This window comes from Caenorhabditis remanei, chromosome II, assembly GCF_010183535.1.
Source record: "Caenorhabditis remanei strain PX506 chromosome II, whole genome shotgun sequence".
Classification (NCBI taxonomy): Eukaryota; Metazoa; Nematoda; class Chromadorea; order Rhabditida; family Rhabditidae; genus Caenorhabditis; species Caenorhabditis remanei.
Window position 1 is genome coordinate 763,936 of NC_071329.1, and position 25,208 is coordinate 789,143.

At 37.3% G+C, this 25,208-nt stretch overlaps 7 protein-coding genes across 7 annotated transcripts; 2 read left to right on the forward strand and 5 right to left on the reverse strand.

The window, feature by feature from the left end:
* Positions 1–2,466: 2,466 nt before the first annotated feature.
* Positions 2,467–4,089, reverse strand: GCK72_003774 (uncharacterized protein; the record flags this gene model as incomplete). Its single annotated transcript, XM_053724229.1, has 5 exons — positions 2,467–2,767; positions 2,813–3,081; positions 3,126–3,420; positions 3,702–3,899; positions 3,950–4,089. 5 exons carry the CDS (start codon positions 4,087–4,089, stop codon positions 2,467–2,469), a joined length of 1,203 nt encoding a protein of 400 aa, XP_053588423.1.
* Positions 4,090–4,466: 377 nt separating this feature from the next.
* On the reverse strand, positions 4,467–6,428 carry GCK72_003775 (uncharacterized protein; the record flags this gene model as incomplete). Its single annotated transcript, XM_053724230.1, has 5 exons — positions 4,467–4,776; positions 5,518–5,789; positions 5,835–6,126; positions 6,298–6,342; positions 6,394–6,428. The coding sequence occupies 5 exons, from the start codon at positions 6,426–6,428 to the stop codon at positions 4,467–4,469; spliced, it is 954 nt and encodes a 317-aa protein (XP_053588424.1).
* Positions 6,429–11,220: 4,792 nt separating this feature from the next.
* Positions 11,221–11,475, forward strand: GCK72_003776 (uncharacterized protein; the record flags this gene model as incomplete). The annotated part of the gene is made up of 1 exon (XM_053724231.1): positions 11,221–11,475. One exon carries the CDS (start codon positions 11,221–11,223, stop codon positions 11,473–11,475), a length of 255 nt encoding a protein of 84 aa, XP_053588425.1.
* A 442-nt stretch (positions 11,476–11,917) lies between these two features.
* GCK72_003777 (uncharacterized protein) lies at positions 11,918–13,381 on the forward strand (the record flags this gene model as incomplete). The annotated part of the gene is made up of 5 exons (XM_053724232.1): positions 11,918–11,997; positions 12,047–12,250; positions 12,378–12,657; positions 12,715–12,992; positions 13,042–13,381. The coding sequence occupies 5 exons, from the start codon at positions 11,918–11,920 to the stop codon at positions 13,379–13,381; spliced, it is 1,182 nt and encodes a 393-aa protein (XP_053588426.1).
* A 1,787-nt stretch (positions 13,382–15,168) lies between these two features.
* GCK72_003778 (uncharacterized protein) lies at positions 15,169–16,926 on the reverse strand (the record flags this gene model as incomplete). The annotated part of the gene is made up of 4 exons (XM_053724233.1): positions 15,169–15,469; positions 15,515–15,789; positions 16,205–16,499; positions 16,787–16,926. The coding sequence occupies 4 exons, from the start codon at positions 16,924–16,926 to the stop codon at positions 15,169–15,171; spliced, it is 1,011 nt and encodes a 336-aa protein (XP_053588427.1).
* A 429-nt stretch (positions 16,927–17,355) lies between these two features.
* Positions 17,356–21,081, reverse strand: GCK72_003779 (uncharacterized protein; the record flags this gene model as incomplete). Its single annotated transcript, XM_053724234.1, has 4 exons — positions 17,356–17,653; positions 19,649–19,926; positions 20,353–20,647; positions 20,942–21,081. 4 exons carry the CDS (start codon positions 21,079–21,081, stop codon positions 17,356–17,358), a joined length of 1,011 nt encoding a protein of 336 aa, XP_053588428.1.
* Positions 21,082–23,348: 2,267 nt separating this feature from the next.
* On the reverse strand, positions 23,349–24,832 carry GCK72_003780 (uncharacterized protein; the record flags this gene model as incomplete). The annotated part of the gene is made up of 5 exons (XM_053724235.1): positions 23,349–23,631; positions 23,677–23,954; positions 24,104–24,398; positions 24,459–24,641; positions 24,693–24,832. 5 exons carry the CDS (start codon positions 24,830–24,832, stop codon positions 23,349–23,351), a joined length of 1,179 nt encoding a protein of 392 aa, XP_053588429.1.
* Positions 24,833–25,208: the final 376 nt, after the last annotated feature.

Here is a 25,208-nt window from a genome sequence, read left to right on the forward strand (position 1 = left end):
AATTCTTTTCTTATCAAGAATTCCGGATCAAACAGAATCTGATGGCAAAACTTCAAAGCAAGTGTGCTAAGCATATTGAAATACAGGAAAATAGGTAAGAGCAAATCAATAATTGGGAGAGACGTGGAAGGGTTGCTGAGTGTCTGTGTAATGAAAGGTCTCTCGTAATGAGGCAGTACCATCTGTCTCCACGTCATCGAGGAAAGAAGGACTTAGGCAAACACGCAGATAACGTCTGCCACGTAACCATTCAGAGACTATGGCTGACTAGGGAAGGGTACCCCGAGACACAGTGGAGTTATTAGATTTGACTCGGAAAGTGTCAGCATTCAAAACGAGTGATAGTTTAAAGGCATCTTTACTAATAATATTCAGCAGATCCGTTTGTCTGTCCGTCTGTCGCCGACTCTAGCGCCCTCTGTACTGAACCGTTTTTAATGAAACTTACACAGATCGCTTGGAAATTTTCCCCGGATGATGCCCGTCATTTTTTTTTAGTTAGAATAGTTCGAAACCAGGTCACTACGTGAAAAAATGTGGTTTTCAAGCCTTTCATTGCCTTTAATTTTCGAAATAGGTAAATAGGAGTTCACGGGAAAAATAGTTATGGAAACATTTCATTCTTCGAATAAATTCATTTCTTTAAATTGTCAGGAAAAATGCGTGGGTTTAAAACAATTTTTTCGGCTCTATTCAAGGTTAGATATCCTTTAAAAACTCGAACGTTCCATGAAACACTAAGACGTCCCTTAAAACACTTAAACGCCCTGTCATGCCCTAAATTTTTTCCAAAAGTTAAGACGTCCTTTCAAGTGTTCAAACGTCCCAAAAAACATTCAGTCGTTCCAAAAAACGTTTAAAAGTTCCATAAAATGTTTAGACGTGGTTTCCTTAAAACATAGACACACTGATGCTTGCTTGCACTTTTTTCCATAACTTTAAGCTAGATGGTTGATGTCTCTGTGTTAAGGAATCCACTACTTCCCGGGTGCTGAGCCATTATCATGTCAAGATTCAAGGACGTTTTTGTTTTTAGGCAATCACTACTTCCAGGTGCCACAGCAAGCTCTTGGTTTTGGAAGTTTAAGCGACGTCCAAATATTTTTTGAACGACTAATTGGTTAAATACAATTTTGGGATTTTAAGGGACATCTAAACGGTTTTGGGACGTCTAAACATTTCTGAGCATTTTTGGGACCCCAAAGAACGTTTAAGTGTTTTAAAGGACGTTTAAGTGTTTTAAGGGACGTTCGAGTTTTCAAAAGACATCTAAACTGGAATAGAGTCTCTTTTCTTGACACCCTTTCAAAGTTGGACATTTTTAACTGAGAAACGGTCAAAGTTGTTCGATTTATGGCCATGACTGTACTCAATTTTTACCGGCTGTCTAACTTTCACACTTAGAAATATGTAGAATAGCTTTGAAGTCTTTCAGAGAAAAAAAATATCAGAAAGCAGAACAGTTCAGATCAAACCAGACTGAAGAGAAGATTTCCGTGTATATGAGAAACAATCTTGAAAAATTTTGGGGAGGGAGGCGGCATCGCTGCCGATCAGTCAAAAACTTAAAAGTAGTACTTTAGGTTAATTTTTTAAAGATGTGAATAGGACAATTTCCAAATTTCTAAGCTTCAGTAAAAGAGTTGGTAAGGCTTTCTCAGTCTGAAGCCAAAAAAGTCATTTGCTGTGTTTAGTACCATTCATTCTGAGACTTCGGACGTCTCCATCATTGAAGAAGTTGCAACAGTCAGAAGTTTAATAGAAATAAATTGAATGAAAAAACACTACTCAAAGAGTGGTGGTGATTTGTGAATAAGTAACTTTGTCGTTGATCAGTTACCTTCAAAAGGTAATAATTTCTAGGATGAGGATTTGTTAAAACATGGTCTCAGGCTGCCATATTCAGAGAAGGGAGACAGCATTGTCGCCGAAGTTTGACATTAATATTTGAAAGATGACTCGCCTCTTGAGGAGGGAGAAAGGAGAGTTAAAAGTTCCTGTTCTTTTGAAATAGTGTTAGATAAAGCAGAAAAAATGAATACAGTTTCGATTAGTGAATTGAAAACTGCTCATATTGAAATCCATTTTTCCTCAGGATAGAAAAGTCACCGAGTAAATTTGTCGAAATCGTATCAGAAAAGCAGAGATGTTTTAATTGCTCTCTACCGGAACGGGCTGTTTAGCTAACAAAAACTACCGACAAGTGAAAAAAATTAATACGATCCAGGAGAAGGAGAAAATTCTGAGACCTCGATAGTTTGAACCATTTAAGAAGCGCCGCAGGCGCTGTAACACCCAGAAGGGTGGTGTAGAGAAGGAGGTTGAGCAGCCGTTAGGCTGCGTTAACCGACTGGTGTTAAGATAATTTCATTTTGGAAGAAAATGCTCAATTTGATTCAAAAAATTCCAAAAAGAAACATTCTTCAAATAAATTAACAAAAAACATGCAATAACAAATACAAGTTATTAAATAGTAGCTCTTCCATCTCGATAAACCACTCCCAATTCATGAATCTTTCTTTCCAATTTCTGGATTTGATCCCTGTATTCTCTCTGTTTCGTTGCATCTGTTGTCTCCTCGAATTCCTTTTCCAATGTTTTCTCCTTCTCCAACAGTTCCATGATCTCATAAACGTTTTTGTATTTTTCCTGGATATTTCCAGATCTGGCAGCATTATCATAAGGTTTCCATGCAGACAGTCCCACAGCACCTAAACTATGCTGAATAAGCAAGAGCTTGTAGGCTCGCGAAGTGGACTTGGCAAGTCTGGAAATGTCCGGAAGTTAAATTAGAATATTTTTTTGAACCTACGTGAAAATGTTAGAAGGATTTATGCCATGCTCCAACACAACCAATTCGTTGAATAGTCCTTCCAACTGAACAATTTCCATCGCTCCGATCTTCATCCATAAGAACATATCATCTGGACAATTGATCCAACTGTCAATGAAGTGTCTCACTTCATCCGAAGTGAGTTTAGTCTTGCCCAATGTCACATTTTCCACACCTCTGATGTTCAGCATGTCACTCAAAGTGACCCATCGAGCATCATCGTAATCATTGGTTCGAAATTTGAAGACCTAGAATAACGCACTTAGATTTGAAACAACTACCCGAAACTCACATTCTCATGCTTGAAATCCAATGGCATATCAGAATTGAAAATTTGAAATTCTTTACGAAGATCCGCCATATTTAAAAAGAAGTTGACGATCTCTGAATTGAAATCAATTCCATACAATGTGATTTTGTCCCAAGATGATTTGAAAGTGTCATTGGAGAATAACTTTTCGAGAAGTATCAAACTTGGAGTTACTTTTGTGAATTGAATTCCGACACCGCAGAGTTTAAGAATATGGGAAAGTTTGCTGATAGCTAGATCTGTGTTCCCAATGAGTGCCCCTTTATTGTACTGTAGCCTGAAACAAGATGTACAGTTAATTTTGTGAGGTTTCAGAGTTGATTCCTAAAATTTTACAAGTCGCGATGCCGCCACACATTTGTATCAGGAAGGCATCACAATTTCAATCATGTTGATTGTGAATGTCAACAAGATACTAAATCTTGTTGCATTTGCATCGCGGTCAACAAACAAGCATAATTCAAATACGATCAGTATGGGGGGGGGGGGGGTTTAAATATTTGAAAATTTTGAAACAAACACAAATATGTGAACCTTAGATCATTTTTAGCGACTTACCAGTGATATCCTCCTCCTCTCCTCTTATATCCTAGCGAGTTACAACATACTTCAAAATCTGGTTCTCCACTCAGTGTTAGAAGAATAAATGGTCTTGAAAATCTATCCCGTTTAAAATTTATTTGAGGGTAATATTTTTGTTTTTTGATTAATTTCACATCGGTTTTCATCCGTTTCGACGTGAGACTCAATGCAAATCTAAATCAGTTAATTAGTTATACTAATTAAGTCAGGAGTATTCAAATTACCGTTCAGCTGGATCCATTAGTTGTATTATCAACATTCTGACAATAATTGGTAGTTTTTTAAACTTGAATTCTTTTCTTATCAAGTTTTTCGGATCGAACAGAATCTGATGGCAATACTTCAAAGCAAGTGTGCTAAGCATATTGAAATACAGGAAAAGAAGTAAGAGCAAATCAATAATTGAGAGAGATGTGGAAGGGTTGCTGAGTGTCTGTGTAATGAGGGTCTCTCGTAATGAGGCAATACCATCTGTCTCCACGTCACCGAGTAAAGAAGGACTTAGGCAAACACGCAGAGAACGTCTGCCACGTAACCATTCAGAGACTAAGCCTTAATTATATGTACAGTGCAAAAAAGCAAACTTTGGTTGTTTTCAGCTGAAAATAGCCTACTTTGAGAGTGTGTTACGGTCCCACAAAGTAAATTGCGTATAAGCCATACACAACAAAGGCAGACCATCATTTTGTAGTTGTAACATACTAGGGAGTGTCCAATAGAAGGTAAAATAAAACAGAATATTCAATTAGTAACAGCTTTTCCATTAAGAAAATACACTCCAAGACGCCAAATCTTCTCGTTCAGCACTTCAAGTTCCTTGCTCATTTTTTTCCGCTCAGCACTCTCAGTTTCCTCCAACTCCATTTCCCTTTCCAACGTGTTCTTCCTCTCCAAAACCTTCAATTTCTCATAAGTGTTCTCATACTTCTGTAAACCATCTCCATATCTACTGTTAAATACTTCTTCTTGTCTCCAGGCAGATAGTATAACGAGATTGAAAGCATAGCTGATTGCTAGTAGAGGGTATGCACGTGAGGGAGACTTGGCAAGTCTGAAAATTCCAAATATACATACTTGTCAACCAGGCCGAAACGGACCGCCACGGGTCGGTGCGTAACTCGCGTCAAAACGAATATAATGAGCTGAAAAATATACCAAAATGTAGATCTCGACGAGTTCTATGTCCGTGACCTACTACGGCCGGATGGCTATTAGTTAATGTGTCGCTGGCCGGGCTAGAATGGCTTTTCTGGCCATTTTCGCGTTTTTTGGCACTTTTTCCCGGCCCGCGGCACATTAACGAATAGACATCCGGCCCGTATTAGGTCACAGGCATAGAACTCGTCGAGATCTACCTTTTGGTATATTTTTCAGCTCATTATATTCATTTTGACGCGAGTTACGTTCATATTTTTATTTCAGATTCCGATACTTCAGAAAATCCTAAAATACTTTTATTTTAGACGCATATGCTGAAAATCGCCGCAACTCCCGTTTTCCTGACTCAAAATGGTATTTGGTAGAAGAGTTTCCGTCTAGTCCTCTCTAACAAGATTTTTGCAAATATAAAAATAATAACAAAAATTTACGAAAAAGTTAAAACTTTTGTCTAAGAGGGCTACACAACCGCATGGAGAAACGCTTATATCAAAGCTCCTTTTGAGTCAGGAGAACGGGAATTTTGGCGTTGAGAAGGGTTTTTAGCGTATACTCCACTGATATAAGTTTCTTAAAATTTTCTGAAGTAGTTTCCTCACAAGACTACTGTGAAAACATCTTTTTTTAAACTTACACAAAGAATATAGAACCCGGTTCGATGACATGTTCCAATACCACCAAGTCATCCAACACTCCACCCAATTCGATATCTCCATCAGTTCTTATCTGCATATATTCAAACAAATCGTTTTCATTATTTATCCAGTGGGTTATGTAGTTTTGAATATCACTTGAAGTGAATCTTGTCTTGTTCAATGACACATTTTCAACATTTTTCATTTCCAGTAAATCCTCCATCCGAGCCCATCTAGCGTCTTCGTAGTCATTGCTTCGAAATTTGAATGCCTGCAATTAGTTAATTAAATTGGTTAATTGGTTGTTGAAACTCACATTAACATGTCTGAAATCCACTGGCATATCAACATTCAAAAACCAGAAATGCTTATCGAAAGTCGGCGTATTCAAAACAAAATTCACACTTTCCGCCTCAATCTTCCTTCCAACCAACGAGAGTTTGCACCAGCTCTGTAATTCGAAATTCGAGAATAGCTCCTTGAGAAATGATAGCTCGATTTGTGCAACATGCAGAACAAAATGAATTTTATTGCATTTCGTAGTGTTCTGAAGACGGTGAAATGCTTGGGCAGTGTTCTCGACAATTGTTCCATGTTTGGAGTATATTCTGAAAAAGAGAGCACGTTTCAGAAAAAACTGTAAACCTGACCTCATCTCATCAATTTTGAGCTCTTCTCCACAACATCTGATATTCAGTGAGTTATCTTCCTCCAGTTCGATCAACGAGTATCCATCATAAAAATTCAACACGGGCTAATATGATTGACGTCTAGCCCACATCAATTCAATTTCCATTCGTTTCGAAGTGAGACTCAATGCAAATCTAAAGAAAGGAATTAGTTAAAGTAATTAAGTAACTAGTGTTCAAATTTACCGTTCAGCTGGATCCATTAGATGTATTATCAACATTCTGACAATAATTGGTAGTTATTTGAACTTGAATTCTTTTCTTATCAAGAATTTCGGATTGTACAGAATCTTCATGATGGAAAAGAAATAAGACCAAATCAATAATTGGGAGAGATGTTGAAGGAAAGAGGTGCCTACTGCAGAAAGCGACTCTGTCGAGGAGAGAGACGTCTGCGCAGACAAAGAGGCTACGTCCTAACCGTAGTGGAAAAAAAGAAAACAGGTCCGTATAGACCCATATTACGCCGGTGCCTGACCGGTTCCGCCAAAGGGGATAAAGTGTTGGCAGGGGTGTGCGGAACGGAATTCGGAATTCCGAAAAATTCCGAAAATCGGCTCATTTTCGGAACGGAATTCCGATCGGAATATTCCGAGAAAAAAAATTCGGAACGAAATTCCGATCGGAATATTCCGAAAAAAAAATTTCGGAATGGAATTCCGATCGGAACGTTCCGAAAAAAAATTCGGAATGGAAGAGAAAGTACTGTATTAAAGGCGCATGCGCACTTTTCATGACGGGTCTCGAACAAATTTTTTTCTGCAGTTTTCAGGCGGTTTTTAATAAAGTTTTCGTCTTTTCGCAGTGTTTTTTTTTAACAAAAAAACGGTTTTCAGCATTCGATATGGGTAAATGGGACAGTCTGTTGAAAAAAAATTCCGAAAGTCCGAAAATCGGAATATTCCGACATTCCGAAAGTCCGAAAATCCGAAATTCGGACAATTCCGAAATTCCGAAATTCCGAAAATCCGAAATTCGGAATAGTCCGAGATTCCGAAATTCCGAAATTTTGAAACTCGGAATAGTCCGAGATTCCGAAATTCCGAAATTTTGAAACTCGGACATTTTTTAGTGTCCGAAATTCCGAAATTTTCCTGTCCGCACACCCCTGAGTGTTGGGCATAGCTTGAGGACAGACATAAGGGGTAAAAAAAAAATAAAATGCATAAGATCAAGCTTATTTGAAACTACATTTGTGAAAATTTCGAGGGAATTGATAACAAAAGAGCCGAGGTATAGAAGTTCGTCGCGGAATTTCGATTTGCGATGGCTCTCTACCGTACTTTACCCATGAAAAGATTTAAAAGTACGATAGTCGCAACAACGAGACCCACACTTTGTCCCGGGCGGTCAGCCACCAACATTTGTCATCCATGGACCAATATTTGCATCGGATTCAAGTTGTAGAAACTGTATTACAATAGAAAAAGATATGGATGTTAGCCGTTTTCTGTTGAAATTGCCCAACTTTGAGAGGGTGTCCGGTAATTCTAATTATTCCATCAAGTAGATTTTAATGAATCGTACGGATCCGGAATTCATTGGAAGAAGCACAACCGGTCGAACAAGCAGGATTCAGAAGATCCTTCTCGACGATTGACCACATCCATTCAGTGCAAAGACTGCTGGAAGTAGGTCGAGAATACCAAATACCAATCACAATGATATTTATCGACTTCAAGAAGGCATTCGACACGATCGAACCCACTGCTTTATGGGAAAGCCTGAAGACTCAAGGGATAGACTCTGGATACATAAAACTCCTAAAAGAGTGTTACAACGATTGCTCCACCACAATCACACCATTCTATAACCCAGTCAATATAAGACGGTTGAAATTTCAAAAGTTCAGATAGTTGAAGAAAATTTTCAAAAATCCAAAATTTTTTGGACCTCTCCAATTAATACTGAGCAGATATATTAAAATATAAAAAATGGACAGAAGAACGGGGGCAGATTTTCCAAGTTTAAAATTCTGGACCAACATTGAGGGGCAGATTTTCCAAGTTTGAAATTCTGGACAAAATTTGAAGATCTGAAAAAAAGAAAAATTTCACGTGAAGTTTATTTTGGAGCAGATTTTTCAATTTGAAAAATCTGGACAGAAAAAATAAATTTAGATATTTTTGCCGTGAGTTCCAACTCATCCGTTTTTCGTGGAAGTTGAAAACTGAAACTTTTGGATCGGGCGGTGTGTTGAGAAGCTGAAAAAATGTAAATCTTCTGCTTCTGAAATATAAAATATCTCATTCAACACCGAGCTGCAAATATTATTAATTTTTGAACAGAACCGAAAAAGAAGAAGAAAATGCTGAATTCTCAAAACACTTGAAGTCTAATCAAGTGTTCTGTAAATTTTGAAAGATTTTGTTGCTACTGTTTCGGTTCTGTTCAAAAATTAATAATATTTGCAGCTCGGTGTTGAATGAGATATTTTATATTTCAGAAGCAGAAGATTTACATTTTTTCAGCTTCTCAACACACCGCCCGATCCAAAAGTTTCAGTTTTCAACTTCCACGAAAAACGGATGAGTTGGAACTCACGGCAAAAATATCTAAATTTATTTTTTCTGTCCAGATTTTTCAAATTGAAAAATCTGCTCCAAAATAAACTTCACGTGAAATTTTTCTTTTTTTCAGATCTTCAAATTTTGTCCAGAATTTCAAACTTGGAAAATCTGCCCCTCAATGTTGGTCCAGAATTTTAAACTTGGAAAATCTGCCCCCGTTCTTCTGTCCATTTTTTATACTTTAATAAATCTGCTCAGTATTAATTAGAGAGGTCCAAAAAATTTTGCATTTTTGAAAATTTTCTTCAACTTTCTGAACTTTTGAAATTTCAACCGTCTTATATCCCCATTACCAGAGGTGTCAGACAAGGCGACCCCATATCACCAAACTTGTTTTCTGCTTGTCTCGAAACGGCTTTTAGTCGAATGTCATGGCCACATATAAAAGAAGACAAAGATGACTATGATAACTCCCCTGGTATCAGAATTAACGGCAGAAACCTAACACACCTACGATTCGCCGACGATATCATTCTGTGAAAGGCCATTCGACCTCTTCTGGTCGTTGGTCCCTTTCTTATTCTATCGCCCGAGTCTCCGTCACTCTTGTGGCTCCTCCGTCTTGCGGGTGGTCACATGAGTGAGAGGGACGAGGGAGGAAAAGGCACGCGGAGCCACACCCACGAGTATTCTATTCTTATTCCTCAGTAAGACTTAACATCTGGCCGGAGAGAGGTCGGTCCATCTGGACCTCTCTCCGCTTACTCAATAAACATGGATCGATCCTTAATCATGTTTTCTATATTTTATGGGAAAGATATGGGCAAAATATCGAACCTATAACAATTCTCATCTCGAAAACTCCACAAATAGCCGAAAAAATGCTACAAGAGCTGGTAAACAGTTGTGAAACAGTCGGTCTGGAAATAAACGTGAGCAAAACAAAAGTGTTGAGAAACAAATTCGCGTCAAGTCACCAAATAAATATCAGAAAAAACAACACCATGACTGCAATTGAAGATGTTGAGGAATACGTGTATTTGGGAAGACTGCTCAATACAAAAAACGATCTAGAGCCAGAAATTCACAGAAGACGACGATCAGCATGGGCGGCACTCAACAATATCAAAAACACAACAGTTGCCTTGACATGTCCGAAAATCCGAGCGCAACTTTTCGACTCCATTGTTCTCCCCGCACTGACATATGGATCAGAAACATGGACTTTCAGTGCTCGTTCAAAAAAGTTGTCAACTACAAAAATGAATTTCTACCTTTGTTCTGTATGATCCATTAAAAAACTGGTTAATGGAACAATCAGTATTACCATGACACACTCTCAAAGTTGGTCATTTTATACTGAAAACGGCCAAAGTCCATAACCTCTTGACCGGTACTGTATGTGTTTCGAAAAGTTTATTTCAGACAGTGAAGAAATTTAAAAAAAAAACACGGCAGTCTTATGTGAAGTCAGCTGGAATTTCAGGAGGTTGAATTATTTAGTTAGCTGAAAACATTTCAAAGTTATTTCAGATGGTTTTGGATTGAAAAAGACGTCACAAGTGTCTGCGAGCTGAAAATCAACACGACTGGTGTTTTATGGCGCCGTGCGAAAGTTTTCCGTCCATCTATTAGCTCTACACAGTTCTTACAACCGCGCTCTACCAAAACCAAAGAAAATTGTGTGCGATCTTGCGAGACTCAGAGAAAAAAAAGACATTTTTCAAGGGCATTTCGGTGGAGCGCAGTTGCAAGAACTGTGCCGAGCTAATACGTGTTTGCCAACCTAGTAATTCGCCGCTCGTCGAAAGATGACAAGGCGGCAGATAGTATTACCCACAGGGGTGCAAAACGCAAGGTCGCTTAAACGCGCTCCGTCGCTCAGCGGTTGGCACGGTGCCAAAAACTGACTTGGCTGAGTGCCAAGTTCAAGTTTAGCGTGTGTTTGTTGTATATTTTGATGAAAAACGCGACGCACACGCATCGCGACTCGGCCGGTAATTTCAAAACTTTTCGTTGCGGACCTTACACCTCGCACCCCTGTGATTACCTCATTACGAGCGACAGACCCCCAGTAATCCTTCCACGCCATCTCTCCCAATTATTGATTTGCTCTATAACTAATTCCCTGATTTAGATTCGCATTGAGTTTCACTTCGAAACGAATGGAAACCGAAATTAAATTAATGAAAAAACAGTATTATTATCCTCAAATAAGTTTTCGCAATAGAGTGTCGTATATACAACTGCGGGGAATCTTAGAATTCCTAGCGTACTAACATATCAAAAAATCAGCCAAAACGGATCAACTTGGTACATGTGTAACTTGGCCTGGTGGCTTGAGCGAGACATTGTCTCTTAAAAACCTGTAAAAATTGACAAATTAGTTATTTTCAGCTCAGTTAATTCACCAAATACTCGAAGTCGGCAAATACTGAGCATAGCTTGGTTAAAATCGCGTATTGACATAAGTACCTGGTCTATTCATGAACGTCCCAAACAAATGGATCGTAATGATAAGTCATTGATGCACTTTGATGAACCATATACTCCTGAATTTATAGTTCTACAGTTGCTGAAACAGAGAAGAGTTTTGTATTCGAAATTGAAGATAGTGAAAGAGGATTCTTTAGAGAAACAGGAACTGATAAAAAAGATAGATGAGACAAACAATCAACTTCAATTTAAAGGAGTGGAATATAAAAACGGATGGCCTGTTCTACGCGGCGTTGATGCATCAAGTAGAATGCTGGCCTGATACGGAGGTGTTCATAGTCTCATTGTCTAAAATGTTTGATTTTCTGGTTCCTCTCTAATTGTCCAGTCAAATCGATTTCCTCTTTCGTTTTGCTCTCATTATTATTAATTGAGACATATCCACCTTTTTATTAATTTAATAAATATTTTTTAAAGTTCTCTTGCCTAACACTTGGGTTTGCTTTTTTGTACCATATGCTGCAGGGTCTTGAATTATGCACCAAGGAGACACCCTTTGCTTCCACGGCCTACAGCGGAGGCCCTCTCAATGAACAGCGCACAGTACTTCGAGAGGGCATCTGCAGGAGAGAGAGAGAGAGAGAGAGAGAGAGAGAGAGAGAGAGAGACCACACGTCTCCTCCCGTTGCCATCCCCTTCCCTCTCTGTGGACCCTTATTGATTTTGCTTCCTTTATAATAGAAGCGATTCTAGCTATTCAACCGATGTTCAGCACTTTCCCATTGAGAAAACTACCGTTTGTCGCATTGAAACATGTGATTAAAGTCATGGAGATTGACGAAATGTAAGATTTTTGTTGGTTTGTCGTGAAAATATCTTATTTTTTATTCCAGAGTAAAAATTGCGGTTACCTCGAAATATATGGAATCCATTGTGAAATTCTGTTGTATTCGAATTGGAGGGACTATAGTTAGTTTCCACGGGGAATACTCGTATATTAGTTTGTATTACCCGGTAATGTTACTTTTCTTTTGTTCCAAGCAGCTTTTCGAGCATCCCAGTAGACCAAAAGTGACAAAACAGGATTTGAAACCTTGGTGAGTTTTTTTATTATGTGTCTTGTGCAATAATATTTTTGTAGTTGGCAACTTTCAGTATCAATTTGAAAAAATAAAAAGAGCTTTAGAAAAGTTGCCAACTAGGAAATTTTAAATCTAAATTCAGGCTCTCCGACACATCCACAATTTTGGAAAATACACGTCAACTATTCACTCGGATTCACAAATTGTTCCAATGTGGCCCGTACAGATTGATGATTAACTCGTCCACTAAAAATATCAAGAAAATTCTGGAAACTCCAGAGTTTCGAAACTTTAAAGCTTTGGTCTTGTATGGGGGACATTTTAAGAAGGAGCAGCTGGATAAAGTGATGGAATTCGAGATAGATGATCAAGATTTGCGTATAATTAGGGGTGTAATCCCAGAAGATTATTATCATCCAAATGTTAGTTTTCTAATAATTTTTGGTTGACATGCCAACCACAAATTTCCATCTTTCCAGCTGTTCAAGTACACTGCTGTCCATTACTGCGATGCTCGTTGGATCCGTCTGGAACATCTTCTTTCGATTAAAAACAACTTTGAGATCAAACTCGGAAAGAACAATTTAACCATTCCTGACATCAACACATTTCTTCATCACTGGATGACTTCGGAATATGAACCATTCAAATTTATAAGCATAGATATTGACAAAGAATCATCAATTCCTCTCGATGTTTTGTTTCGCGGGATTACTGTATTGAGAGGGTATCGGTTTGGAACATGGCGCAGACTAATGTAAGTTAAAGATGTGACCAGTTCAACTCAACAAACTGGTTTGTTTCAGCTCAGTCAAATCACCTATGACTCGAAGTCTGCAAATAATGAGTATAGTTTGGACAGATTCGCGTATTGACATGAGTACCTGGTCTATTCATGAACGTCCCAAACAAGGGGGTCGTGATGATGAACCGTATGTTCCAGAGTTCAAAGTTTTACAATTGCTGAAACAGAGAAGAGTTTTGAATTTGAAATTGAAGAGAGTGGAAGAATTTTCTCCAGAAAAACAGGAACTCATAAAAAAGATTGATGACAGAAACAATCAACTTCAATTGAGAGGAGTGGAATTTAATAACGGCTGGCCTGTTCTACGCGGTGTTGATGCATCAGTCAGAGTGCTGGCCTGAGGCAGATGTGTTGCGGAAATGTTGCTTCTGTGCTTCTCTGACGCTGCTGAAATTGGGCCGCTGCCTCCGTTGATATTGTCACGGGGCAAAGATCTAACCACACGTTCCCCATGATGCACTCACCAACTGTCATTAACTCAGACACAAAACACCCCACATCCTCATCTCCCCTCTATCTCAGTTAGCTTCCACCAAGCGGTCGTGGTCGGTCGGCTCCGGCCGACCCTCCATTATACCGCCACAACAATAAAGATTGTGCAATCTATTCATGGATTCTCACACTACAGAACACAGTTCCCTCGTTAACACGGTTTAAGAGAACGCACTTAAGCCCGCGTTACAATATATTTAATTGCATCTAAGATGGTTTTTAAATTAAATTAAATTTATTTTCAAACGTTGAGTACAACTACAACCTACAATAAATAAATTTAAGTATGAGCATATGACTTTTGTGTTGTTTCTAAAAAATATTTTTTTTTTCCAATAAACGGGGGAAAATTATTTTTTTTTAATGAATCCAGAGAAAATGTTGGTATGAAAATAAGAAAAACTGAATAAAATCATGAGTCTTAGTAACTAAAATACAGCACCCTCAAAACGTTATCAACTTTGGCGGTTTTTAGTGGAAAATAGACAACTTTGATAGTTTAGTTCGGTGTCACCTGATTGTCCGACGATTTTTTTTCGGTATGGATTGGATAGAGCAAAAAAATAGGACATTATTTATGTAGTTGACAACTTTGTTGTAGAGACTCTACCATGAAAGATACAGATAGTCAAAGCTATTCCTTGTCTAATGTCAGTGCATATTAGCGAAATTTTGGAGCTATTCATCATGAGAATCTGTAACTTTTATGGTAGTGTCCCTAGAAACAGTTGTCAACTACAAAAATGGAGTTCTACTTTTGATCTGTTTGATCCATAATAAAATTATTTTGTTGGACAGTTAGTTTTACTATGACACTCTCTCAAAGTTGGGCATTTGCAAAGGCAAAATATGATATATTTTCAGCTGGTACTGTAGTTTTGTAATGAGCCCTGACTCCTTCAGATTTCCATACTTTAAAAGATGGGTCTTCACGCAGTATTATAAACGAATTTCTTTCATGGAAAACTATTTCAGGGTAATAATATTGTTTTTTGATCAGCCTCACTTCCATTTTCATCCGTTTCGAAGTATGACTCAATGCGAATCTAAATCAGTTAATTAGTTATACTAATTAAGTCACGAGTATTCAAGTTTACCGTTCAGCTGGATCCATTAGTTGTATTATCAACATTCTGACAATAATTGGTAGTTTTTTAAACTTGAATTCTTTTCTTATCAAGTTTTTCGGATCGAACAGAATCTGATGGCAATACTTCAAAGCAAGTGTACTAAGCATAATGAAATACAGGAAAATAGGTAAGAGCAAATCAATAATTGAGAGAGGAGTGGAAGGGTTGCTGAGTGTCTGTCTAATGAATGTCTCTCGTAATGAGGCAATACCATCGGTCTCCAAGTCATCGAGGAAAGAAGGACTTAGGCAAACACGCAGAGAACGTCGGCCACGTAACCATTCAGAGGCTATGGCTGACTAGGGAAGGGTACCCCGAGACACAGTGGAGTTATGAGATTTTACTCGAAAAGTGTCAGCATTCAAAACAAGTGATAGTTCCTTAAAGGTATGTTAAGATAGTTTTTTATTGAAAGAAAATACTGGATTCGATTTAAAACATTTCAAAAAGAAACATTCTTCAAGTAAAATAATAAAAAACATGCAATAACAAATACATACAAGTTGTTAAATAGTAGCTCTTCCATCTCGATAAACCACTCCCAACTCATGAATCTTTCTTTCCAATTCCTGGATTTGGTCCCTGTATTCTCTCTGTTTCGTAACATCTCTTGACTCCTCCAATTCATTTTCCAATGTTTTTTCCTTCTCCAACAGTTCCATGATCTCATAAACGTTTTTGAATTTTTCCTTGATATTTCCATATCTGTCAGCATTATCATAAGGTTTCCATGCAGACAGTACCACAGCATTTAATGTATAGTCAATAAACAATAGCTTGTGGGCTCGCGAAGTGGACTTGGCAAGTCTGGAAATGTCCGGAAGCTGAATTAGAATAATTTTTCAAACTTACGTGAAGTATCCAATGTTAGGAGGATTCATGTCATGCTCCAACACAACCAATTTGTTGAATAGTCCTCCCAACTGAATAATTTCCATCGCTGTGATTGTCATCGATTTGAACATATCTCTTGGACAATTAATCCAACGGGAAATGAAGTATCTCACTTCAATAGAAGTTAGTGTAGTCTCGCCCAATGTCACATTTTCCACAGCTCTGATGTTCAGCATGTCACTCAAAGTGACCCATCGAGCATCAAAGTAACAAATGGTTCCAAATTTGAAAGCCTAGAATATATGTAAAGTACAGTGCAAGAAGATACAAACTTTGGACTTATTTGGTTGAAAATGCCCAACTTTGAAAGAGTGTTACGGTATTAATGATTGTCACACAAAGTAAATTTCTAATGGATCATACAGAACAAAGATAGAGCTTCATTTTTGTAGTTGACAACTTTTTTGTACGGACACTCTCTAGAGAGTTATGGTCACTTTAAGGAGACAACTCAAAAATCACTGTATTTCACTGAAATCGGACTATTTTTGGAGAGAAATTACTTTGCCAAAACGTAACTCTCTAGAGAGTGTCCGTACAAAAAACTGTCAACTACAAAAATGAAGATCCACTCTTGGTCTGAATGATTTATATATGAATTATTTTGTGGGACAATCAGTAATACTCAAACAACTATCCTAAACTCACATTCTCATGTTTGAAATCCAGTGGCATGTCACAATCAAAAATATAAAACTCTTTACGACGATCCGCCATATTCAAAAAGATGTTGACAATCTCTGAGTTCAATACAATTTCATGCAATGTAATTTTGAGCCAAGATGATTCGAAAGTGTCATTGGAGAATATATTTTTGAGACGTATCAAACTTGGAGTTACTTTGGTGAACACCATTTCGAGACCGTCCATATTAAAAACACCGGACATTTTGTTGATAGCTAGAGCTGTGTTTTCAATTAGTGTCGCTTTATTGTAATGTAGCCTGAAACAAGATGTCTGGTTTTACACTTTTGAAACAATCAAACATTTTTCAGCAACTTACCGGTGATATCCTCCTAATCCCCTTTTATATCCTAGCGAGTTACAGCATATTCGAAAACCTGTGACTCCCCGCAGTTGTATATACGAAGCTCTATTGAGAAAAAGTATTTGAGGACAATAATTTTGTTTTCTCATTAATTTCATTTCGGTTTCCATTCGTTTCGAAGTGAGACTCAATGCGAATCTAAATCAGGTAGTGCTAATTAAGTCACGAAAATTCAAATTTACCTTTCAGCTGGATCCATTAGTTGTATTATCAACATTCTGACAATAGTTGGTAGTTTTTTAAACTTGAATTCTTTTCTTATCAAGAATTCCAGATCAAACAGAATCTGATGGCAATACTTCAAAGCAAGTGTACTAAGCATAATGAAATACAGGAAAATAGGTAAGAGCAAATCAATAAATGAGAGAGACGTGGAAGGATTGCTGAGTGTCTGTGTAATGAATGTCTCTCGTAATGAGGTAATACCATCTGATCTGTCTCCACGTCACCGAGTAAAGAAGGACTTAGGCAAACACACAGAGAACGTCGGCCACATAACCATTCCAAGACTATGGCTGACTTGGGAAGGGTACCCCGAGACACAGTGAAGTTATGAAATTTGAATCGAAAAATGTCAGCATTCAAAGAAATGGTAGTTCCTTATGTTAAGATAGTTTCATATTGAAAGAAAATGCACAATTCGATTCAAAGCATTTCAAAAAGAAACATTCTTCAAATACATGCAATAACAAATGCATAATAACAGAAAAACGACAGAGAAATAAAGAAACAAGAAAACAGATACAAGTTATTAAATAGTAGCTCTTCCATCTCGATAAACCACTCCCAATTCATGAATCTTTCTTTCCAATTCCTGGATTTGATCCCTGTATACTCTCCGTTTCGCTACATCTTTTATCTCCTCCAACTCCTTTTCCAATGTTTTCTCCTTCTCCAACAGTTCCAGGATCTCATAAACGTTTTTAAGCATTTCTTCTTCATTTCCATTTCTGCGTTCATCATAAGATTCCGACGCAGATAGTATCACAGAATTTACTTCATGATAAATTTCCAACAGCTTGAAAACTCGTGAAGTTGATTTGGCAAGTCTGGAAACGTACGAAAATCAAATATAAAATACCAGTCGGTTAACGCAGCCTAACGGCTGCTCAACCTCCTTCTCTACACCACCCTTCTGGGTGTTACAGCGCCTGCGGCGCTTCTTGAATGGTTAAAACTACCGAAGTCTCAGAATTTTCTCCTTCTCCTGGATCGTATTAATTTTCTTCACATGTCGGTAGTTTTTGTTAGCTAAACAGCCCGTTCCGGTAGAGAACAATTAAAACATCTCGGTTTTTCTGATACGATTTCGACAAATTTACTCGGTGACTTTTCTATCCTGAGGAAAAAAGGATTTCAATATGAGCAGTTTTCAATTCACTAATCGAAACTGTATTCATTTTTTCTGCTTTATGTAACATACTATTTCAAAAGAACAGGAACTTTTAACTCTCCTTTCTCCCTCCTCAAGAGGCGAGTCATCTTTCAAATATTAATGTCAAACTTCGGCGACAATGCTGTCTCCCTTCTCTGAATATGGCAGCCTGAGACCATGTTTTAACAAATCCTCATCCTAGAAATTATTACCTTTTGAAGGTAACTGATCAACGACAAAGTTACTTATTCACAAATCACCACCACTTTTTGAATAGTGCTTTTTCATTCAATTTATTTCTATTAAGCTTCTGACTGTTGCAACTTCTTTAATGATGGAGACATCCGAAGTCTCAGAATGAATTGTACTAAACACAGCAACTGACTTTTTTGGCTTCAGACTGAGAAAGCCTTACCAACTCTTTTACTGAAGCTTAGAAATTTGGAAATTTTCCTATATTTTTCCTACTGATCGGCAGCGATGCCGCCTCCCTCCCCAAAATCTTTCAAGATTGTTTCTCTTATACACGGAAATCTTCTCTTCAGTCTGGTTTGATCTGAACTGTTCTGCTTTCTGATTTTTTTCTTTAAAAGACTTCAAAGCTATTCTACATATTTCTAAGTGTGAAAGTTAGACAGCCGGTAAAAATGGAGTACAGTAATGGCCATAAATCGAACAACTTTGACCGTTTTTCAGTTAAAAATGTCCAACTTTGAAAGGGTGTCAATAAAGCGATTCTATTCCAGTTTAGATGTCCTTTGAAAACTCGAACGTCCCTTAAAACACTTAAACGTTCTTTAAAGCACTTAGACGTCCCTCAAAACATTTAAACGTTCTTTGGGGTCCCAAAAATGCTCAGAAATGTTTAGACGTCCCAAAACCGTTCCTTGAAATCCCAAAATGTTATTTAACCAATTAGTCGTTTAAAAAATATTTGGACGTCCCTTAAACTTTCAAAACCAAGAGCTTGCTGTGACATCTGGAAGTAGTGATTGCCTAAAAACAAAAACGTCCTTGAATCTTGACATGATAATGGTTCAGCACCCGGAAAGTAGTGAATTCCTTAACACAGAGACATCCAGCATCTAGCTTAAAGTTATGGAAAAAAGTGCAAGCAAGCATCAGTGTGTCTATGTTTTAAGGAAACCACGTCTAAACATTTTATGGAACTTTTAAACGTTTTTTGGGACGACTAAATGTTTTTTGGGACGTTTGAACACTTGAAAGGACGTCTTAACTTTCGGAAAAAATTTAGGGCATGACAGGGCGTTTAAGTGTTTCATGGAACGTTCGAGTTTTCAAAAGATATCTATCCTGGAATAGAACCAAAAAAATTGTTTAAAACCCACGCATTTTTCCTGAACATTTGAAGAAATGAATTCATTTGAAGAATTAAAAAGTTTTATAACTATTTTCCCCGTGAACTCCTATTTCCCTATTTCGGAAATGAAAGCCACTGAAAGGCTTGAAAACCACTTTTTCTCACGTAGTGACCTAATTTAGAACTATTTTAACTAAAAAATAGACGGGCATCATTCGGGACAAAATTCCAATCGATCTGTGTAAATTTCATTAAAAACGGTTCAGTACAGAAGGCGCTAGAGTCGGCGACAAACGGACAGACAAACGGATTTGCTGAATATTATTAGTAAAGATTTTCAAAACGTACGTGAAGTATACGATGTTCGGAGGGTTAAAGTGATGTTCCAACACAACTAATTCGTTGAATAGTTCTCCTCCCAGCTGAATAATTTCCATCGCTGTGATTCTCATCCATTCGAACATATCGTTTCGGCAATTAATCCAATGGGAAATGAAATGTCTCACATGATTCGAAGTGAGTGTAGTCCTGTACAATGCCACATTTTCTACACCTCTGATTTTGAGCATGTCCCTCAAAGTGACCCATCGTGCATCACCGTAATCAGTGGTTCCAAATTTGAGTGCCTAGAATATACGTATTATTTCCTAAATGAATTTGCAGCGAGGAGAAAATGGCGTGTCTCAGGCCCTTCCACTTTTGCTATCTGCTGCAAATTCTTCCAGGCCGCAGATCTATTATTGCAAAACTAATGATGTTTTACATTTCGATAAAGTAATTTCTCCATCAAATCGATCAATTTCAGTGCAAAATAGTGAGAGAACTTAATATGACCATAACTCTCTAGTGAGTGTCCGTACAAAAAAGTTGTCAACTACAAAAATGAAGCTCTATCTTTGTTCTGTATGACCCATTAGGAATTTACTTTGTGCAACAATAATAATACCGTAACACCCTCTCTCAGGCATTTTCAACTGATAACGACCAAATTGTACATCTTACTGTACCATACTGTATATAAGTTGATTTGGAAACAACTATTCTAAACTTACATTCTCATGCTTAAAATCCAATGGCATGTCACAATCAAAAATTTGAAACTCTTTACGACGATCCGCCATATTCAAAAAGAAGTTGACAATCTCTGAATTCAATACAATATCGTGCACTGTGATTTTGTCCCAAGATGATTTGAAAGTGTCATTGGAGAATATATTTTTGAGACGTATCAAACTAGAAGTCACTTTGGTGAACAACATTTCGAGACCGTCCATATTAAAAACACTGGACATTTTGTTGATAGCTAGAGCTGTGTTTTCAATTAGTGTCCCTTTTTTGTAATGTAGCCTGAAACAAGATGTCTGGTTTTACACTTTTGAAACAATCAAACATTTTTCAGCAACTTACCAGTGATATCCTCCTAATCCCCTTTTATATCCTAGCGAGTTACAGCATATTTCAAAACCTGTGACTCCCCGCAGTTGTATATACGAAGCTCTATTGCGAAAAATTATTTGAAAGTAATAACTTTGTTTTTTGATTAATTTCACTTCTATTTCCATGCGTTTCGAAGTGAGACTCAATGCGAATCTAAATCATATAATTAATTATACTAATTGAAGTACAAAAGTTCAAATTTACCGTTCAGCTGGATCCATTAATTGCATTATCAACATTCTGACAATAATTGGTAGTTTTTTAAACTTGAATTCTTTTCTTATCAAGAATTTCGGATCGAACAGAATCTGATGGCAATACTTTAAAGCAAGTGTGCTAAGCATAATGAAATACAGGAAAGGTGAGATGGCGTGGAAGGGTAGCTGAGTGTCTGTGTAATGAAGGTCTCTCGTAATGAGGCAATACCATCTGTCTCCACGTCACCGAGGAAATAAGGACTTAGGCAAACACGCAGAGAACGTCTGCCACGTAACCATTCAGAGACTATGGCTGACTAGGGAAGAGTACCCCGAGACACAATGGAGTTATTAGATTTGACTCAAAAAGTGTCAGCATTCAAAGAAATGGTAGTTCCTTATGTTAAGATAGTTTTTTATTGAAAGAAAATACTGGATTCGATTTAAAACATTTCAAAAAGAAACATTCTTCAAATAAAGAAATGATAAACATACATACAATAAAACATGCAATAACAAATACAAGTTATTAAATAGTAGCTCTTCCATCTCGATAAACCACTCCCAACTCATGAATCCTTCTTTCCAATTTCTGGATTTGATTGCTGTATTCTCTCCGTTTCGCAACATCTCTTGTCTCCTCCAATTATTTTTCCAATGTTTTCTCCTTCTTCAACAGTTCCATGATCTCATAAACGTTTTTAGACTCTTTTCTGGTATTTCCATATTTGAATACATCAGAAGGTTTCCATGCAGACAGTACCACAGCATTTAATGTATAGTCAATAAACAAGAGCTTGTAGGCTCGCGAAGTAGACTTGGCGAGTCTGGAAATGTCCGGAAGTTAAATTAGAATAATTGTTTATACTTACGTGAAGTATCCACTGTTAGGAGGATTTATGCCATGCTCCAACACAACCAATTCGTTGAATAGTCCTTCCAACTGAATAATTTCCATCGCTCTGATCTTCATCCATAAGAACATATCATCTGGACAATTGATCCAACTGTCAATGAAGTGTCTCACTTCATCCGAAGTGAGTTTAGTCCTGCCCAATGTCACATTTTCCACACCTCTGATGTTCAGTATGTCACTCAAAGTGACCCATCGTGCATCATCGTAATCATTGGTTCGAAATTTGAAAGCCTAGAATAAAGGACCTAGATTTGAAGCAGTTGCCTTAACTCACATTCTCATGCTTGAAATCCAATGGCATGTCAGAATTGAAAATGTGAAACATTTTATGACCATCCGCCATATTCAAAAAGAAGTTGACGATCTCTGAATTGAAATCAATTCTATACAATATAATTTGGTCACAAGTGGATTTAAAAGTGTTGTTGGAAAATATATTTTTGAGACGTATCAAACTTGGAGTTACTTTTATGAATTGAATTCCGAGACCTTTCATATTAAAAATATTAGAAAGTTTGTTGAAAACGAGAGCTGTGTTTCCAATGAGTGTCCCTTTTTTGTAATGTAGCCTGAAACAAGATGTCCGGTAGATTTATTCAGGTTTCAGAGTTTATCCCTAAAATATTACAAATAAACAAGCATAATTCAAATACAATCAGTATGGGATTTCAAATATTTGAAACTTTTGAGGCATACAATATGCGACGCTCAATCAATTTCAGCGACTTACCAGTGATATCCTCCTCCTCTTCTTTTATATCCTAATCTGTCACAGCATATTTCGAAACCTGCCTCTCCCCACAGTCTTATAAGAGAAAATCCTCCTAGAAAAACTATTTGAGGGCAATATTCTTGTTTTTTGATTAATTTCATTTCGATTTCCATGCGTTTCGAAGTGAGACTCAATGCAAATCTAAATCAGTTAATTAGTTATACTAATTAAATCACGAGTGTTCATATTTACCGTTCAGCTGGATCCATTAATTGCATTATCAACATTCTGACAATAATTGGTAGTTTTTTAAACTTGAATTCTTTTCTTATCAAGAATTCCGGATCAAACAGAATCTGATGGCAAAACTTCAAAGCAAGTGTGCTAAGCATAATGAAATACGGAAAAGCAGAAAGAGCAAATCAATAATTGAGAGAGACGAGGAAGGGTTGCTGAGGGTCTGTGTAATGAAAGGTCTCCCGCAATGAGGCAATACCATCTGTCTCCACGTCACCGAGTAAAGAAGGACTTAGGCAAACACGCAGAGAACGTCGGTCACGTAACCATTCAAAGACTATGGCTGACTAGGGAAGGGTACCCCGAGACACAGTGGAGTTATAATATTTGAATCGAAAAATGTCAGCATTCTAAGAAATGGTAGTTCCTTAAAGGCATGTTAAGATAGTTTCATTTTGGAAGAAAATATTCAATTTGATTCAAAACATTCCAAAAAGAAACATTCTTCAAATATATTAACAAAAAACATGCAACAACAAATACAAGTTATCAAATAGTAGCTCTTCCATCTCGATAAACCACTCCCAACTCATGAATCTTTCTTTCCAGTTCCTGGATTTGATTGCTGTATTCCCTCCATTTCGTTGCATTTGTTGTCTCTTCAAATTCCTTTTCCAATGTTTTCTCTTTCTCCAACAGTTCCATAATCTCATAAACGTTTTTGAATTTTTCCTGGATATTTTCATATGGCTTCCATGCAGTTAGTACCACATAATCTACATCATGGTTAATAGACAACAGTTTGTAGGCTCGCGAAGTGGACTTGGCAAGTCTGGAAACGTACCGAAGTGAAATTTGAATTATTTTTGGAACTCACATAAAGTATCTCATGTTTGTAGGATTGATATGATGTTCCAACACAACCAATTCGTTGAATAGTCCTCCTCCCAACTGAATAGTTTCCACCGCTCTGACCTGCATCCATAAGAACATATCTTCTTGACAATTAATCCAACGGTCAATGAAATATCTCACATGATTCGAAGATAGTGTGGTCCTGTACAATGACACATTTTCCACACCTCTGATTTTGAGCATGTCATTCAAAGTGACCCATCGTGCATCACCGTAATCATTGGTTCGAAATTTGAAAGCCTAGAATAGAGAACTTAGATTCAAAAAACAACTACCCTAAACCAGGCTGCCACACGGCCGGTCCTCTACAAGGCCACCTGAAGAAACAACAATTTTCAATGGATGGAAACGCGACTAAAAAATTGGCCTTTTTAACAACCTAAACTCACATTTTCATGCTTGAAATCCAGTGGCATGTCACAACCGAAAATGTGAAATTCTTTACGACGATCCGCCATATTCAAAAAGAAGTTGACAATCTCTGAGTTCAATACAATTTCATGTAATGTAATTTTGTCCCAAGATGATTTGAAAGTGTCATTGGAGAATATATCTTTGAGACGTATCAAACTTGGAGTTACTTTGGTGAACACCATTTCGAGACCGTCCATATTAAAAACACCGGACATTTTGTTGATAGCTAGAGCTGTGTTTTCAATTAGTGTCGCTTTATTGTAATGTAGCCTGAAACGAGATGTCTGGTTTTACACTTTTGAAACAATCAAACATTTTTCAGCAACTTACCGGTGATATCCTCCAACTACCTTCTTATATCCTCGCGAGTAACAGCATATTTGAAAACCTGCCTCTCCCCGCAGTTGTATATACGAAGCTCTATTGAAAAAAATTATTTGAGGATAATAATATTGTTTTTTGATTAATTTCACTTCAGTATCCATTCGTTTCGAAGTGAGACTCAATGCGAATCTAAATTAGGGAATTAGTTATAGTAATTAAGTCACGAGTGTTCATATTTACCGTTCAGCTGGATCCATTAATTGCATTATCAACATTCTGACAATAATTGGTAGTTTTTTAAACTTGAATTCTTTTCTTATCAAGAATTTCGGATCAAAAAGAATCTGATGGCAAAACTTCAAAGCAAGTGTGCTAAGCATATTGAAATACGGAAAAGAAGTAAGAGCAAATCAATAATTGAGAGAGACGTGGAAGGGTGGCTGAGTGTCTGTGTAATGAATGTCTCTCGTAATGAGGCAATACCATCTGTCTCCACGTCATCGAGGAAAGAAGGACTTAGGCAAACACGCAGAGAACGTCTGCCACGTAACCATTCAGAGAGTATGGCTGACTAGGGAAGGGTACCCCGAGACACAGTGGAGTTATAATATTTGAATCGAAAAATGTCAGCATTCAAAGAAATGGTAGTTCCTTATGTTAAGATAGTTTCATATTGAAAGAAAATATTGGATTCGATTCAAAATGTTCCAAAAATGAACATTCTTCAAATAAAGAAATGATAAACATGCAATAACA